This window comes from Ostrea edulis, chromosome 7 (genome assembly GCF_947568905.1).
Source record: "Ostrea edulis chromosome 7, xbOstEdul1.1, whole genome shotgun sequence".
NCBI lineage: Eukaryota > Metazoa > Mollusca > Bivalvia > Ostreida > Ostreidae > Ostrea > Ostrea edulis.
Genome location: NC_079170.1, coordinates 78,993,523 through 79,013,739, shown reverse-complemented (window position 1 = coordinate 79,013,739; position 20,217 = coordinate 78,993,523). Strand labels below are relative to the sequence as shown.

The following is a 20,217-nucleotide window of genomic DNA, read 5'->3' as shown; positions in this document are numbered from 1 at the left end:
TACAAATCTATGTATAGGTTTAGATGTATATTCATCTGTTAAAATCCAAACACTTGTGATATTCCAAAATCAAGTGATGTAAACAATTTAATATACAGATACACAGGTCCAGCACTAAGCAGGTCCAGTCCAAAGACTATTTCTACATACGTAGCTATAAATAGCTACATGGGTCATTATCAAATTTTGCAGATTTTTCAGAGTTAGAAATGACAAGAAATGTATTGCTCTAAATTCCAATTTTTAGCTCACCTGAGCTAAAAGCTCAAGTGAGCTTTTCCGATCACCCGTACGTATTCCGGCGTGCGTTCGTCTGTCCGTCCGTCTGTAAACTTTTAACATTTTAGACTTCTTCTCAAAAACCACTGGACCAATTTCAACCAAAGTTTGCACAAAGCATCCTTAGGAAAAGGGAATTCTAAATTGTTAAAATAAAGGGCCAGGCCACCTTCCAAGGGGGAGATAATCAAGAAAAGGTAAAAGAAGAGTAGGGTCATTAAAACATTTTCTCAAGAACCACTGGGCCAGAAAAGATGAAATTTATAGATAAGCTTTATTAAGTAGTGCAGATTCTAAATTGTTAAAATCATGGCCTCTGGGGGTTAGATGGGGCCACAATAGGGGATCAAAGTTTTACATACAATTATATAGGACAAATCTTTAAAAATCTTCTTCTCAAGAATCACTAAAGCTTCCTGATATAGTGCAGATTCTAACTTGTTAAAATTCCAGGCCACGGAGGTCGGATGGGGCCACAATAGGGGATCAAAGCTTTACATACAAATATATAGGACAAATGTTTTAAAATCATCTTCTCAAGAACCACTGAGCCAGAAAAGCTGATATTTACATGAAAGCTTTCTGACATAGTGCAAATTCATGTTTGTTCAAATCATGGCCCCTGGGGGTAGGATGGGGCCACAAGGGGGGATCAAAGTTTTACATACAAATATATAGGAAAAATCTTTAAAAATATTCTTCTCAAGAACCATTCGGCCAAAGAAGTTCACATTTACATGAAAGCCCTCTGACATAGTGTAGATTCAAATTTGTAAAAAAAAAAAAAAAAAAAAATGGCCTCCAGGGGTAGGTTGGGGCCATAATAGGGACTACGGTTTTACATGCACATATATATAGAAAGTCTTCAGATATGGACCAAGGTGACTCAGGTGAGCGATGTGACTCATGGGCCTCTTGTTTTAGCATAACATGTTTATCAAACATTACGGTAAAACATATCAAATTTTGCAAACATAAAATGTGCCCCATTGCCAAACAAATGGGGTCAAAGATGAATAGGTAGAACAAATCTGCCAATGGTGTAACAAATATATAATAAAGGGGGAAAAGGATAAGTAATGATACCATATACTTGAAAATGGCATAAATAATTACAAAAAAGCATTAAAATTGATATATTTTGGTCTGATGTTTAAAAAACTTGGTAATTCGATAATTAAACTAACACAAAATGGTATATATCTGAGACACTATCTTAAAAACCTTCTTCCCTTTTTAACATGATTCCTGCATTATTACAAAATGACACAAAAATATTATTACAGATTAAATAGATTCATTTAAATTAATCTTATTTTAAGAAAAGTTTGATACTAATATATGACCATCTTTGTCTGTGATCAAGAAAATTGTTCATGTCACACCAATGACAAAATGTGTTTGACCACTGACAAGTAAATTACACCACTGACACAAAAATAACAGAAGTGGACCCAAACACATTAAAAGTAAAGCTAAAAATGAATCAATACCACTCCTTTGAATAATTTCATACATTTCCTTTCAATGAAAAAGAAATCGGACAAGAATATTTCTGCTTGTACGTACAAATGATGAAGGTGTGTGTTACACCACTTATATTGTCGTTACTCCACTGATCATAGTGTTTATGTAAGTTACATATGCAATAATAAATTATGTCAAAGGTAATCACTAAAAGTGTCAACATACACCAAATACAAATTTCAAATATACATCTTTATTAGGTCACCTGAGTTAACAAGGTGACCTATTGCTTTTGATCTGTGTCCATTGTAATGCATTGTGCATTCACAATTGAACAATTTTAACTTCTTGATAACTACCATTCCAAATTCTGATGCATCCTTGGGACAAGAGGGAATAAGTTGTAAATCTTAGGACACCTGCACCCCTGGGGCCTCAGGGAAGGAACAAAATTTGACCTAGTTTCAAAAATTTTCTTTACAACCGCAAATCTGTAAGGGAAACTAAATGCATATTCATGAAGAGCAGGAAGTCCTACTTAAAGTAGATACTTTTACCTGTTTTTAAAAATGTAAATAAATAATAATAAAGGCGCATCTTTTAAATAGATCAGTCGTTTTATGTATCATGTTGTGCATGTGCACTGCAAAATTCGGAGTGTAAATTTGAATACTTTATGAGGGTGGAGAATGTAGGGGAAAGGCATGAAAAATCTCCCTAAAAACCTTTAATGTAAAAATGCATGATGGTAAACCTTGTAAGGCCTTCTTTCTAGACTTCTCATCACATAGCTTGATCCTAATTAAGCTCCTAGAAAATGGAACTTGGTGTAGTTATTATTGCAAATTTGAAAGGTTAGAAAGTAATATTTTTTGTCCAACATTTTTAGCTCACCTGATCTAAAAGCTCAAGTGAGCTTTTCTGATCACCCGTATTCCGGCGTCCATCCGTCTGTCCGCCCGTCTGTCCATCTGTCTGTCAACTTTTAACATTTTTAACTTCTTCTCAAAAACCACTGAGCCAATTTCAACCAAAGTTGGCACAAAGCATTTTTAGATAAAGGGAATTCTAAATTGTTAAAATAAAGGGCCAGGTCACCTTCCAAGGGGAGATAATCAAGAAAAGATAAAAATAGGGTAGGGTCATTAAAAAATCTTCTTCTCAAGAACCACTGGGGTAGAAAAGATGAAATTTATAGATAAGCTTTATTAGGTAGTGCAGATTCTAAATTGTTAAAATCATGACCCCCGGGGGTCGGATGGGGCCACAATAGGGGATCAAAGTTTTACATACAAATATATGGGAAAAATCTTTAAAAATCTTCTTCTCAAGAACCACTGAGCCAGAAAAGCTGAGATTTATATGAGAGCTTCCTGATATAGTGCAGATTCTAAATTGTTAAAATCATGGACCCTGGGGGTCAGATGGGGCCACAATAGGGGATCAAAGGTTTACATACAAATATATAGGAAAAATCTTTAGAAATCTTCTTCTCAAGAACCACTGAGCCAGAGAAGCTGAGATTTATATGAGAGCTTCGTGATATAGTGTAGATTCTAAATTGTTAAAATCCTGGCCCCCCGGGATCGGATGGGGCCACAATAGGGGGTCAAAGTTTTACATACAAATATATAGGAAAAATATTTAAAAATCTTCTTCTCAAGAACCACTAAGCCAGAAAAGCTGATATTTACGTGAAAGCTTTCTGACATAGTGCAGATTCAAGTTTGTTCAAATCATGGCCCCTGGGGGTTGGATGGGGCTACAAGGGGGGATCAAAGTTTTACATACAAATATATAGGGACATTCTTTAAGAATCTTCTCAAGAACCACTGAGTCAGAAAAGCTGATATTCACATGAACAGCTTCCTAACATAGAGCAGAGTTAAGTGTGTTCAAATCATGGCCCCCTGTTGTAGGATGGGGCCACAATAGGGGGATCAAAGTTTTACATACAAATATATAGGAATTTTATTTTAAATCTTCTTCTCAAGAACCACTGAGCCAGAAAAGCTGATATTTACATGAAAGCTTTCTGATATAGTGCAGATTCAAGTTTGTTCAAATCATGGCCCCTGGGGGTAGGATGGGGCCACAAGGGGGGATCAAAGTTTTACATACAAATATATAGGAAAAATCTTCAAATATCTTCTTCTCATGAACCATTGGGCCAAAGAAGTTCACATTTACATGAAAGCTTTCTGACATAGTGTAGATTCAAGTTTGCGAAAACTATGGCCTCCAGGGGTAGATTGGGGCCATGATAAGGACTACGGTTTTACATGCAAATATATATAGAAAGTCTTCTGATATGGACCAAGGTGACTCAGGTGAGTGATGTGGCCCATGGGCCTCTTGTTGTGGTACTCATCGTCAGTGTAAGTGAATCAGGAAATTTGGTACACACCATATTGTGGCGTTTCTGCATTTGGCCACTAAATGCAAGTAAAGGAAAAAGTAGGTAAAAATAGCTATCTGGGGTAGGTTTAAATACCTTGGTAGCTTTAACGTAGTTCCACACTCCTGTGACGTCATAAGATTTTGCAAAGTCAATGATTTAATGACTGGAACATAAATTTTGTTGGAGTCTTTTTAAATAGTTATTTGAAAAAAAATTGTCAGCCATAAAATATTTCAAAAGTCTTAGTTATATTTGAATAGTCAATGATATGTTTCAAAATATTGAATCCAAGGACAATAACTCCGTTGTCAATAAATTATTTATCAAGTCCATTATGCGATAGATTTCCTTTATTTTTCACAAACATTTTACCAAGGTGATAAGGAATCATTATCTGTGTCTTTTCGTGAAATTACATACAATTTTAATCCATGAATGATTTTTAATAGCTCACCTGTATGGTGCCAGACTTCGGTTTTTTATGGGGGTATACATACTCTAGAAGCTATAAATTTGAAATTATTAAGGAAAGGTATGGATTTTTTTTCATAAATAACTAAAACAGATGTACATCTACTAATATAAACAGAAAAAATGATATGTAAACCATGCTATAAGGAAATTGTGTCCACATTTGTTCGTTTTTTAACATTTTGGAGAATAACGCTAATTCAATAATTTTGCACTTATTATTCTAAAACTTGATGAACATATTGAAAATGACATGTGTTTTAGTTATTGACATGTTTCCTGATAAATAAATGCAATTAAAAAATTTTCTTGCTGTTTTTATTTTAAAATAACGACTAATAACTGTTTCCAATGAATTTCATAAAAGTCTACATAGGGGTACATGACTTCAGTAGTGTCTGTAATGAAAATTAATATGGAAATCCTTCACTAATTTGCATTTTTTCATTACTCTGAATGTTAATTTATCGATTCCAAACAAAAAAATGCTACCTAAACCCCAAAAATCCAGGACTAAGGACCCACCTTAAGTAGCTATTAAATCTATAGGAGATTCGTCGAGGCTGGATATTTGGATTGACGCCTCTTCCGAAGAAGTGGAAGAGGCGTCAGTCTAAATATCCAGCACAGTCTTCACGAAAACATTTTTAAAACTTGCTGGTCAGTCGGATCAGTGAACTGTCTGAATCTACAGGCCCACAGTGAAATTTACTGGCCCCCTAAATTTTCATATGTTTATCACATACATTATGGAATCCTTGTAAAATTGTACAATTAATTTACTGGAACTATGGTTATTACTCGTATCCATTTCCACCCTAAGCCATCCTTTCTGTCGATACCAGAAAAACAACACCGTACACGGTATTTTATCTCTCGTCGCCCCAAAACAACCAGACTACAAATTCACGTATTTTTCACAAACATGAAAACAGCCCGAGTGCACCTTAGGAAGTAGCCCGACTAGCCTTCTCTACCAACAACAAATATAAACGATTTATTAATTCTATAAACTATAGAAATTGCATAAAATCAGAGATAACTGCAATTGACGAAGTTCATTTTAATTGGACAATGCAATAAAGCAGCAATTACCGGTGTGTGGTGCGATACAAAACGCGGTCATTTTTGTTATTTCAACACGTTGTTCGTTTGATATTCACGCGATCAACGTACAAGTTATCTTGAAAATTACAAGTATACTTATCTTTCTTTACGAAATAAACAAACCATAATGTCCACTTACTTTATGTGCTAGTTTTTTATTTTATTTTGATGGTAAATTTAAGCAAATAAGACGTTTAGAATATCTAAATCCAACATTATATTTAATGTTACTTACAAAAAATCTACAAACCCATCGGACTTCCTGATTTATAATTTTCACTGACCCGACCGTGAAATTCACTTATCTCGGTCTTCTTACCACTGAGTGTTCGTGAAGACTGCCAACCTCGACGAATCTTGCTGAGATTAGTTGATCATAATCTCTTGATTTAGCCACAGGGTTTTGACACAATCTGAGGAAACTGGTATACATAGTATATATAGTGTGAAGGAAGCTAACAAAGCAGCCGTCAATTCTTGATTGCTCGTTTCAAACTCTCAAAACTTCGTTATTAATCGTGATCATGCATACAAAGTTTTCCCAGTTGAAAGACAGCATATTGTTCTGTTTTATAATGCATAAGTCGTTTACCTGACTGCACAGAAACTTTGAAAAAATAAGTCCGACTTCCGAGAGTTAGGTCGCTGTTGTTAAATCTACACCATTTTCTCCATGCCATTTTTCTTCAGTACTTTGGATTTTATGCATGTTGATTAAGTTGGTCCAGCGCTAGGTCTGCACTTCAAAGATATATTTTAAAGGTATATGTCTTTTTACGTTTTCTGAAATTGTTTGTTACTCGCTTTCGTTTCAATAGTGTGCCATTTTTAGCTCACCTGAACCGAAGGTTCAAGTGAGCTATTCTGATCACATTTTGTCCGGCGTCCGTCTGTCTGTCTATCCGTCTGTCTGTAAACTTTTCACATTTTCGACTTATTCTCCAGAACCACTGGGCCAATTTCAACCTAACTTGGCCAAAAGCATCCTTGGGTGATGGGCTTTCAAGTTTGTTCAAATGAAGGGCCATGTCCCTTTCAAAGGGGAGATAATCACAAAAATGCAAAAATAGGGTGGGGTCATTTAAAAATCTTCTTCTCAAGAACCACTGGGCCAGAAGAGTTGAAATTTACCTGAAAACTTCCTGACATATTGCAAATTCAAGTTTGTTCAAATCATGGCCCCCGGTGGTAGGATGGGGCCACAAGGGGGGGGGGGGATCAAAGTTTTACATACAAATATATAGGAAAACTCTTTAAAAATCTTGTTCTCAAGAACCACTAAGCCAGAAAAGCTGATTTTTACATGAAAACTTTCTGACATAGTGCAGATTCAAGTTTGTTCAAATCATGGCCCCCGGGGATAGGATGGGGCCCCAAGGGGGGGATCAAAGTTTTGCACACAAATATATAGGGAAAAACTTTAAAAATCTTCTTCTCAAGAACCTCTAAGCCAGAAAAGCTGATTTTTACATGAAAACTTTCTGACATAGTGCAGATTCAAGTTTGTTCAAATCATGGCCCCCGGGGATAAGATGGGGCCCCAAGGGGGGATCAAAGTTTTACACACAAATATATAGGAAAACTCTTTAAAAATCTTCTTCTCAAGAACCACTAAGCCAGAAAAGCTGATTTTTACATGAAAACTTTCTGACATAGTGCAGATTCAAGTTTGTGCAAATCATGGGCCCCTGGGGTTGGATGGGGCCACAATAGGGGATCAAAGTTTTACATACAAATGTATAGGAAAACTCTTTAAAAATCTTCTTCTCAAGAACCACTAAGCCAGAAAAGCTGATTTTTACATGAAAACTTTCTGACATAGTGCAGATTCAAGTTTGTTCAAATCATGGCCCCCGGGGATAAGATGGGGCCCCAAGGGGGGGGGATCAAAGTTTTACACACAAATATATAGGAAAACTCTTTAAAAATCTTCTTCTCAAGAACCACTAAGCCAGAAAAGCTGATTTTTACATGAAAACTTCCTGACATAGTGCAGATTCAAGTTTGTTCAAATCATGGGCTCCGGGAGTTGGATGGGGCCACAATAGGGGATCAAAGTTTTACATACAAATATATAGGAAAACTCTTTAAAAATCTTCTTCTCAAGAACCTCTAAGCCAGAAAAGCTGATTTTTACATGAAAGCTTTCTGACATAGTGCAGATTCAAGTTTGTTCAAATCATGGCCCCCGGGGATAAGATGGGGCCCCAAGGGGGGATCAAAGTTTTACACACAAATACATAGGAAAACTCTTTAAAAATCTTCTTCTCAAGAACCACTAAGCCAGAAAAGCTGATTTTTACATGAAAACTTTCTGACATAGTGCAGATTCAAGTTTGTGCAAATCATGGGCCCCTGGGGTTGGATGGGGCCACAATAGGGGATCAAAGTTTTACATACAAATGTATAGGAAAACTCTTTAAAAATCTTCTTCTCAAGAACCACTAAGCCAGAAAAGCTGATTTTTACATGAAAACTTTCTGACATAGTGCAGATTCAAGTTTGTTCAAATCATGGCCCCCGGGGATAAGATGGGGCCCCAAGGGGGGGGATCAAAGTTTTACACACAAATATATAGGAAAACTCTTTAAAAATCTTCTTCTCAAGAACCACTAAGCCAGAAAAGCTGATTTTTACATGAAAACTTCCTGACATAGTGCAGATTCAAGTTTGTTCAAATCATGGGCTCCGGGAGTTGGATGGGGCCACAATAGGGGATCAAAGTTTTACATACAAATATATAGGAAAACTCTTTAAAAATCTTCTTCTCAAGAACCACTAAGCCAGAAAAGCTGATTTTTACATGAAAACTTTCTGACATAGTGACGATTCAAGTTTGTGCAAATCATGGGCCCCTGGGGTTGGATGGGGCCACAATAGGGGATCAAAGTTTTACATACAAATGTATAGGAAAACTCTTTAAAAATCTTCTTCTCAAGAACCACTAAGACAGAAAAGCTGATTTTTACATGAAAACTTTCTGACATAGTGCAGATTCAAGTTTGTTCAAATCATGGCCCCCGGGGATAAGATGGGGCCCCAAGGGGGGGGATCAAAGTTTTACACACAAATATATAGGAAAACTCTTTAAAAATCTTCTTCTCAAGAACCACTAAGCCAGAAAAGCTGATTTTTACATGAAAACTTTCTGACATAGTGCAGATTCAAGTTTGTGCAAATCATGGGCCCCTGGGGTTGGATGGGGCCACAATAGGGGATCAAAGTTTTACATACAAATATATAGGAAAAATATTTAAAAATCTTGTTCTCAAGAACCACTAAGCCAGAAAAGCTGATTTTTACATGAAAACTTTCTGACATAGTGCAGATTCAAGTTTGTTCAAATCATGGCCCCCGGGGATAAGATGGGGCCCCAAGGGGGATCAAAGTTTTACATACAAATGTATAGAGAAAAACTTTAAAAATCTTCTTCTCAAGATTTACATAATGTAGATTCAAGTTTGTTCAAATCATGGGCTCCGGGAGTTGGATGGGGCCACAATAGGGGATCAAAGTTTTACATACAAATATATAGGAAAACTCTTTAAAAATCTTGTTCTCAAGAACCACTAAACCAGAAAAGCTGATTTTTACATGAAAACTTTCTGACATAGTGCAGATTCAAGTTTGTTCAAATCATGGCCCCCGGGGATAAGATGGGGCCCCAAGGGGGGGATCAAAGTTTTACACACAAATATATAGGGAAAAACTTTAAAAATCTTCTTCTCAAGAACCACTAAGACAGAAAAGCTGAGATTTACATGAAACCTTCCTGACATAATGCAGATTCAAGTTTGTTCAAATCATGGGCCCCTGGGGTTGGATGGGGCCACAATAGGGGATCAAAGTTTTACATACAAATATATAGGAAAACTCTTTAAAAATCTTCTTCTCAAGAACCACTAAGCCAGAAAAGCTGATTTTTACATGAAAACTTTCTGACATAGTGCAGATTCAAGTTTGTTCAAATCATGGCCCCCGGGGATAAGATGGGGCCCCAAGGGGGGGATCAAAGTTTTACACACAAATATATAGGAAAACTCTTTAAAAATCTTCTCAAGAACCACTAAGCCAGAAAAGCTGATTTTTACATGAAAACTTTCTGACATAGTGCAGATTCAAGTTTGTGCAAATCATGGGCCCCTGGGGTTGGATGGGGCCACAATAGGGGATCAAAGTTTTACATACAAATGTATAGGAAAACTCTTTAAAAATCTTCTTCTCAAGAACCACTAAGCCAGAAAAGCTGATTTTTACATGAAAACTTTCTGACATAGTGCAGATTCAAGTTTGTTCAAATCATGGCCCCCGGGGATAGGATGGGGCCCCAAGGGGGGATCAAAGTTTTGCACACAAATATATAGGGAAAAACTTTAAAAATCTTGTTCTCAAGAACCACTAAGCCAGAAAAGCTGATTTTTACATGAAAACTTTCTGACATAGTGCAGATTCAAGTTTGTTCAAATCATGGCCCCCGGGGATAAGATGGGGCCCCAAGGGGGGGATCAAAGTTTTACACACAAATATATAGAGAAAAACTTTAAAAATCTTGTTCTCAAGAACCACTAAGCTAGAAAAGCTGATTTTTACATGAAAACTTTCTGACATAGTGCAGATTCAAGTTTGTTCAAATCATGGCCCCCGGGGATAAGATGGGGCCCCAAGGGGGGATCAAAGTTTTACACACAAATATATAGGGAAAAACTTTAAAAATCTTCTTCTCAAGAACCACTAAGCCAGAAAAGCTGAGATTTACATGAAAGCTTCCTGACATAATATAGATTCAAGTTTGTTCAAATCATGGGCTCCGGGGGTTGGATGGGGCCACAATAGGGGATCAAAGTTTTACATACAAATATATAGGAAAAATCTTCTTCTCAAGAACCACTGAGCCAGAAAAGCTGATTTTTACATGAAAACTTTCTGACATAGTGCAGATTCAAGTTTCTTCAAATCATGGGCTCCGGGGGTAGGATGGGGCCACAAGGGGGATCAAAGTTTTACATACAAATATATAGTTAAAATCTTTTTCTCAATAACCACTGAGTCAGAAAAGCTGATATTTACAAGAAAACTTTCTGACATAGTGCAGATTCAAGTTTGTTCAAATCATGGTCCCCGGGGGTAGGATGGGGCCACAAGTGGGGGGGGGGTCAAAGTTTTACATACAAATATAGAAAAAAGCTTTAAAAGAACCATTGGGCCAAAGAAGTTGACATTTACGTGAAAGCTTTCTGACATAGTGTAGATTCAAGTTTGCAAAGGGTAGTTTGGGCCATAATAGGGACCAAGGTTTTACATGCAAATATATATGGAAAGTCTTCAGATATGGGCCAAGGTGACTCAGGTGAGCGATGTGGCCCATGAGCCTCTTGTTTAAAGTTTATTTTGTTTTTCAAAATAAAAATGTTGAATTACTGTTTGGATTGAAATATACTCAAGGTAAGGCCAATTCAATTTAATTGATTAATTACCATCCCCTTCCCGCCCTTTAAAACCGGCCCGCCCAGATTTTGTTTTATTTTGCGTAGCTTTCGATTTCCATAGAAACTGTTTTTAAAAATGTCATATATTATGATCGATCGGTGATATGACATTTTTAAAAACGGTTTCTATGCAAGATTTGTGTATTCCATTGAAATATATAAACTCTGAAATTACATATTTTATCAAAAATACGTCCGAAATGTCCAAAGAATTGAACATTTAAAAATACAAGAAGGGGGGATATCGGAAGTCCTGTGATTTTAAAAGTAAAAATGGGTCAAACAGCTTTCAGAATTTTTTTGTTATGAATACAGGTATTGCCTTGACATTTTTACAACCTCCCCATCAGAGAGATATTAATCAATTCACTTTTCAACTTGATTGGTGCACGATGAGCTACTTCAAGGCTAAAATTAGGTGAAAAAGTTTTCTGGACTTTTTCTCATCATGGATACAGATATTGCACTGACATTTTGTCACAACCACCCTCTTGGAGAAATACATGATCATTTACATTTCAAATGGATCCCGGGTGCACCATGACCTACTTTAAGGTCTTTCTATTCGAAATGGGTATATGATATCAATTCAGATTGCATAATGTGCTTATACAGGTCTAATGGGCGTATGATGTACCATTTGCGGAAGTCTTGTTTACCAATTTAAATCAAATTGTTTATTAATTATGCCCCCTTCACTGTCGGTATGTCGGTCAACCGCATGTATCTTGAGGACTATTCACTTGATCGTAATGGTATTTGATATGTGGGTTGGTTATGAGAAGATCGCGAAGAGGACTCCTATTGTTTTTCAGGTCAAAGGTCAAGGGTCAATCTACTCCGGACATAGGAATATACTGTCCGCTCAATATCTTGAGAACCCTTTGCTTGACAGACATCAAATTGGTACACTGGCATATCTTTAGAAGATGGCCCCTTTTGGTCTTGAGGTCAAATGGTCAAAGGTCTAAGATCAAACTGGACATATTGATTTTCTCCTATATTTTAAGAATTATTTGCTTGATTGATACCAAACTTGGTACATGGGTACATGATAAGGAGTAGATGCCCCTATTGATTTTTAGGTCACATGGTCAATCCACTATTAATAGAGGAAAATATTGTCTGCTCATTATTTTGAATTGATGATACTACTTTCAATTAAATGATGTGTGTGTATAACCCTTTTCAATTTACAGCATGAGGGCATATATGTGTTTTACCAACATTTCTTGTTTTGTTTAGTTTTAGCTGTCTGTTAAATTGAAAAATGGGATGCATTTTTGTTTTATATGATTTTGATTTCAAAACAAAATTCAAGACTAAATGTGATATGTCACAATTAATGCATGGTTTTCATTTGTTGATGTCATATTTCCCGCGTTGAATGACTAGGGGGATCCTTTAAATATCCTCACATCCCATTTTTGATATTTTATTGTTAATGGGCATTTAGAGCAAGAGGAGTTTGTATATAATATGTATTTCTAACTGAATTCTAATTTACCATATTTAACCGAATTATATGGTTATCGCTTAAGACACACCAATGAGCTTTTCATGATTTGCTCTGTCCAATGGTCATACCATATACATACATGTATAAATAGAAGTTACACTTACATTACACTATTCATGTTTTAATTCATTTCCCCCACAGATTAGTGCCCTGACGTGATAGAAGGGCATGGCGAGTTCATTATATTCATCGACACCAGAGACAACGAACGCAAACAGAGCGTGTCGAGTCGTACTCGGTCCCTGTACAGATGGTCTCCGTGACGTACTACGTCAAGAAGTTCCACCACACACATTCCCTAATGTCATCAAACAAAACAAACTCAATCTACCACGTCTGACGGCTGTTCAGCGTGACCTAATTTTACCTAATCATGGAGGTTATAAGGGAATTTACAATGATATGGACATCTCATTATTGTATATTCTATTGAGAAACATAACCAACATATCTCCTCACTCCAAGGGCTGGGGCAACGATCCCGACCCCCATGACACGAGTCTCTCAGCCAACATCGAGAGGATTCGATTGGTCCGGAATCGTTGTGTTCACTCATGTGATCCATTCATGTCGAACACAGACTTTAACTCCATCTGGTCCACCATTAGATCAACAATGGTGGATCTGGATGTCTTCCTCGTGAATGGAAACAAATATGAAAAGGCGGTGGATTTCCTACGTCACGAATCGATGGACCCGGAAAATGACCTACATTACGAAGAAGAACTGAGGAAGCAAGTGGAGGAAGATAAGACAACCAGGGAAATGGTGGACAACCTTGAGAGTAAGTCAGATCTGTACCCAGTTTTGAATTATTAGAATATTACTGTATCATATCATACTATAATGGTAAGTTATAATCAACAGTATGATGTATTATGTTATTATTTATTGTGCAACGGTGGAAATTTTTGTGATATGATCTAATAGGTAGCTAGGAGATTATATTCTATATTTCAAATTCTTTGGTTGCATTATACCAAAAACCTGTCTATTCATATATATATTGCGATTTTGAAATATATATTGCGATTTTGAATACCTCCGTGGCCGAATGGTTAGAGGATCGCACTCACAATCACACAGCCTCTCACCTCTGTTTGGCGGAGTTCTAATCCCGATCGCGCCGGTAAGTGAGAAAGTTTCCCAGTTTACTTTCGGAAGGTCGGTGATCTCTTCCCAGGTGCATTATATCTGGGTTCTCTCTTCCACCAATAAAAAACTGAGCACCACCATATAACTGAAATATTGTTGAGTGTGGTGGAAAACAGCAAACCAAAAACATGTAACTTTTCTGGGTTTATTTTTCCTAATCCAAAAATTTCCAGGAAATTGGATAACTGCAGAAGAACCTTTTTGTAATATTGTTTTTTATGTGATTGAATAAGGATAATGACCCTATGTGAACCACATTTTCAGTTTAATTTCAACTTAGATTCAAAACTGAAATCTATAGTTAACAATATATCAGTACTATATTTTGTTGTGACAGAAACACAATGATGGTAACGTAATTTCTCTTTGAAATAAATACAAAAGTCCAAATTAATTCAAAATTTAATTAATTTGATCATGCACACCTTGCAAGTCCTCCACTTGATGGATCTGCCATTTTGTTTTTAACAAACACTGAAGTTCGAAACTGGGTGCAATCTAACAAAAACAGAATCGGATAAAAGCAGAATTTACAGAAAATTTGATGAAAAAAATATTGAAATAATTTTGTCACAAAAATATTTCAGTTCGTAGAATTTTGGTGGGGCAGTTATGTTGGGGGAAACAAAGATATTTTTAATTTTTGCCCGATTTTATTTTGTTTTTCACCCCCCCCCCCCTCCAGCAAAGATTGAAAGAAAAGTCGTTCTGTCCTGTCTGCCTTGTTTGACCTTGTGACCTAATTATAAACCTTCGGGTATCCCGTGGGGATCTGAGTTTAAATGGCCATATCCTTAGTACCCCTCTTCAAAATGAAGTAACTAACACATTGTTAATAATTTTTCGCCATGCCCCCTTCAAAGGGGAGGTAATCACAAACATGCAAAAATGAGGTGGGTACGACATTTAAAAATCCATTTCTCAAGAACCACTGGGTCAGAAGAGCTGTCGAAATTTACATGAAAGCTTCCTGTTTGTAAAAACATGACCACTGGGGTTAGGAAAAGGCCACAATAGGGGATCAAAGTTTTACATGCGAATGTATAGGTAACCAAACTTTGCACAAAGCATCCTTAGATGAAATTTGTTAATATGAAAGACCATATCCGTCAACAAGGGCATATGATAATAGATGAATTTGTAGTCATGTGTAATAATTAAGTTTGAAAATTAACAGTTTTAGTTGTTACCGTTGAAAAGTTTTTCAGAACCAGTGAAGCTGCTTACAAGTATAATGACAGTTTTGCTCATGCAAGTTTGTTTATTGCTATGAACTGTTTCCCAGGTGAGCGATGTTGCACATGGGGCTCTTGTTTATTTACATTGCTGAATCCAGTAAATGTTCTATCAAGCTTTATCAAATTTGATCCACACGCAAATATAAACAGCTGAGAAGTAGAAATTTCAAAAGTATTGTTGTGCCACAGCATATATGTCAGAAATAGTGTAAATCAGACTGATGTGCATTCTTAAACATTCTAAACAACTTTAAGTAAATTTGAAGTTACAAAACTTTTTTCAAATCAACAACATCAAAACCAATGTCATATTTTCTGGACTTGTTGCTGTAACAGTTGCATATGTATGGTGTACAGCATTGAAATTTGGTCGCAATTTCTCCCCCAAGAACCGGTCTTGGTAGCTCAGTGGTAGAGCGTTCACTTTGTAACCGGGAGGTCATGACTTTGAGCCCTGCCCGTTCCATGGCCGCACCAAACCTAAAACATTATAATAGGTAGTGATTCCTTCTTCGCCAAACACTTGACATTTAGAAGAGAGAATTACAGGTCTTCCAGGTAGGACTAAAAAATGGAGAGCTGAAAGTTTTTCAAACTTTTTTTTGTTTGTTATGGATACAGATATTGCCCTGAAATTTAGTCACAGGATTCCTCTTAGAGGAATACAAGTTCAGGTTGTATTTCAGGTGGATTGATGCACCATGACCTGTTTGAGGGCTAAAAGTAGGACAAATAGTTTCCTGAACTGTTTCTCATTATGGTTACAGACACAGACCCTGAAGCGTGCTACTACACCTCCAAAGCGTTTAGTTTCGTTCCGTGCAGACCGTTCACCGTTTAGTGCAAACCGTTCATCATTCCGTGCAAACCGTTCAGTGTCCCGTGCAAATCGTTTCATTCAAATCGTCTCGTGCAAGAATCGTACCATGCATGATCAAGCCACGCCCATTGAAACGTGCATATCGTTCAAAACATGCCATTAGAAACGTACAGACTGTGTAAGTCATTTCGGCATAGGATGTAGGGCAGGTAAACATTGTTGGGAATTTAACCAATTATTTCAAAATGTCTATAAGAAAATCCGATACTACTTCCTCACCCTTGGTAGTTTCTAGCAAGTGCAGAGACATTTAATATCTCTGCCCTCGTTATTTTTTATTTATTTATTTATTTTTTTTATATAGGAATAACTTATTTGTCTTGTTACATTTGTATGATTAAGTTTCTCTTTTTAAATAAAAAATATTTTCATCAAAATCGTTTATCGGAAATGTCTCCATAATGCAAAGACCGACCTGTGTATAACTTGTAACTTATATAGGCCTATTCTAAGCAAATTCCAAGGTCCCTCTTCTTCTTTTTTTACCACAATAGAGGTCAGCTAATCCAGGTATTTGAAATTAACATTCGTACAGAAGGCGTGAAAATCGGCGGAGGATTTGATATTCATTTAATATAATTATGATTTATTCCTCAATCTATTTCAATCATATTTTGATTGTTTCTTTTTGTTTTGTATTTAGGTTCTTATCGACTGGCTAATTTTATGTCTAGATGCATCCCCCTCCCGCCCGAGAATATGTTCCAGTCTTACGAGAATTTTTTTCAAATAATTCTATCTATTGTCATACACGTATGTAAAATTTTTAGGTTTATTCAAGATCTGTCTTTGACAAGAGGCATGGAAAATACAAATTGCACACGTGTTTTAACTGCACTCAGATTGAATGTACAAAAATAGCGATACAGACGCGACTTTTTCAATGAATTTAATGGAGCAATGCAGAAATAAAGTTGAATAATAAATATTCCATGTCGGTACAATTTATGCATCTTTTTCCTTTTTTTCCGAACTTAAAAAATATTCACTTCATTTTATTCCAACGTGTTCGTAAGTCATTAAACTACAATGTATTCCTTGTTTAAACTAACCCCAGGATGAAACAAATAATGCAAAAAAAAAAAAAAAAATCAAAGCGTGCAGGTCATGCCTAGTGTTTCGTGTAGACCGTTCACAATCCTCTCCGCGCCCAAAAAATGTTTCAGTCTTTCTTGATGGAAAGTTTCTTTAAATCCTTTTATCTGTTTTCATACACGTACACATATATATAAAAATATAGTTCATTCAACTTCTGTCTTTAAGAAGACGCCTGAAATAAACAAATTGCAAAATAATGTATTTTAACGGCACTCAGATTGAATGTACAAAAATAGCGAAACAGGGGCGACCATTTCAAATTCAGTTTCAAAGAATTTAATAGAGCAATGAATCAATAAAATTTGATTAATCAATATTCTGTGACGATATCATTTTTGCATATTTATGCCCCCCTTCAAAGAAGAGGGGCATATTGGTTTGCACCTGTCGGTCAGTCGGTAGACCACATGTTGTCCGCTCAATATCTTGAGAACCATTCACTTGATCGTAATGATATTTCATATTTGGGTTGATTATAAGGAAAGGAGAATCCCTGTTGTTTTTTAGGTCAAAAGGTCAAAGGTCAACCTACTCTGGACATAGGAATATACTGTCCGCTCAATATCTTGAGAACCCTTTCCTTGACAGACATCAAACTTGGTACACTGATACATCTTTAGGAGAAGATGACCCCTATTGAATTTGAGGTCAAATGGTTAAAGGTCAAGGGTTAAACTAGACATAGGAATATACTGCAATATTTCAGTTTGGGGCCCGGAGAAATTGCTTGGTGTGTGGGTCTAAAGACCGCCTTTAGACCTCAGTAAGTCCAGGACAAAGTCCTGGGTGGTTCCAAGGGACAAAGCCTATGAAAGCTCCCGCTTTTTTCTCTCTTCTTTTTATTGCAAAAACTAGCACCAGTACTCTCTAAAGTATTTTGATTGCATATCTTTATTCTTAAAAGCTGTACATTTGGCATGCGCATATTTAATATACATTAATGAAAAAAAGTCTAAAACTATATCGCATTAAAAGTGTACAAATTAAGTTTACTTAGTTCATTCCCAACATTGGGTGCATGATCTTTAGTTCCTTAGAATGTGTTAAGTACTAGAGACACACGTTACATGGATATGAAAACAGACTCAGATTTGATTGAAAGGATATTGTTTAAGTTTCCTCTCGAGAATTTTTCACTCATATGAAGACGTCACCATTGCCGGTGAAGGGCTGAAAACATAGGCCTATGCTCGGTGCTTACGGCCTTTGAGCAGGGAGGGAATTTATCGTGCCACAGAAGTTGAGACAGTGGACCTCGGTTTTTGCGTTCTCATCCGAAGGACTGTCCCATTGGGTCGTCTCTTACGACCGGCAAGGAGTACTGAGGACCTATTCTACCCGGTGTTGTAAAGCATAAGATTTTCCCCCGCATAGACTTTCCCTCCGAAAAAACGGGCCCGGGATAGACATTCCCCCCGGAAAGATGGGCCTGGAATAGAATTTCCCCTTACGAAGAATTAACCCGGGTCCAACCCAACCCCCCTTGGAAAAACCGTCCCAGTATAGAAATTCCCCCTAAATGACAGTACACCCCCATTCTTACATTTTAGCTATGTATCTGTTTCCATTTCTATTACTAGAATTCTCTTGCTTATTTAGACCCAGTAATTCTTCTGATTATTTTTGTGTGTGTGTATCGTGAACAATCATCATCTTATGATTTTTTATAAAAAGGAAATTGCTCAAATCGTGTAATGGTATATCAAAATTCATTCAGACATCTTAAGTCTTTATCGTTATTTACTAGTATCTAACATTTGAATTAGTAAAGTTGGGAAGAACTTAAATGATTTTTTTAATTTAAATAAACGAGAAAATTTAATTACTTTTATTTATACAGTTCATCTATTTTACTTTTCAAATATTTTAATTATACATCTTATAGTCGATTTTTTACGAAAAATCCTACTTATATTGACCATCGTTAAAGAATTTCGGTAAGCATATTGTATTTACAATATGCATTTCAAAGTTTTCAGCGTGTAAATCCAACTTCATCATGTCAAGAACAAAAAATATTCGTTTGTTTTATGAATATCGTAATATTAATGAGCGCATATCTATTTCCTTAAACTATTATAACAAATGAAATCCGGAAACAGGGGGGGGGGGGGTGTTCTATATATACCAGGGCGATTTTTCCGCCAAAGGGGAGACTTTATACTGATTTTGTACATAGGGGGAAATTATATGCTGGGGCGCAATTCCGGGCCCGTTTTTCCGGGGGGGGGGGGGTCTATGATACAACACCGGATCCCCACGGGATAAAACATATCTGATATACATATTACATGTAAAAGCCCTACATTAACTGGATACTGGATATTGGACTACAGGGGCTTTGCAATTGAGGACTAACCGAATCACGGTTAGGGTGGTTCGGGAGGGGTTGTCCCCTTCCCTTACGGGAGAAAATATTGAAGCAGAGCAATTTCAAGCACATTAAATTCTTATCTTTGAAATGATGGGGGGGGGGGGTGCGATCTCCACACCCCTTAATTCCGCAAGTGAGACTGTTAGTTAACTCTATGATAAAATTTAGAAGATATAAAACAGAAAGAATTTTGATACAAGTAAAAAGTTTCATATATTTTTGGAAAATTATCTAGATGTGCAATATTTAGGATTAAGCTCAATAAAAATCCGAAGTATGTAACATTTGATAAGGGTAATTCTCGCATGGGGCGCCTCTATGCCGGCTTGATTAGATCGTGTCGTATACGTACATTTAATGACAGAGTGAAATTTCAGTGTTTTTATTGAAGAAAATATGTGGTTGTCATAGACAAAAAACTCCGCACTTTTATCGTGTCCAGAGTTAAATGTCGCACTTTTAAAGGTATTTTGTTGATTAGGAATATGCATTGATTGATCTCTATTTTACGATCAAGTGTTGCATCTATATATTTTGGAAAATGAACTATACGTGATGGCTGGTCGAGGGGTTGGGGAAAGGGTGGGTGCTTTGATCAGTCCGCTACTAAAGTTTTCCTAGTAATGAAGACAGTATTAGTTCTTCATTGTAAAATCTATTTCCAATATCAACCGTAACTATTTCAACTCCAGTAAAGCTTCCACCAAAAATTACAACAAACAACAAATCATCGATACATAAA

The 20,217-nt window shown here is 36.5% G+C and overlaps 1 protein-coding gene across 1 annotated transcript in view; it reads left to right on the top strand.

Annotated features, from left to right (window-relative positions):
- Nucleotides 1–20,217, top strand: part of LOC125673547 (uncharacterized) — a 31,104-nt gene that overhangs the window by 311 nt on the left and 10,576 nt on the right. Inside the window, exon 2 of the mRNA XM_056145427.1 lies at nt 12,872–13,518. Coding sequence (XP_056001402.1) covers nt 12,899–13,518 — 620 coding nt within the window. The 5' untranslated portion in view covers nt 12,872–12,898. The remainder of the gene's footprint in view (nt 1–12,871; nt 13,519–20,217) is intronic.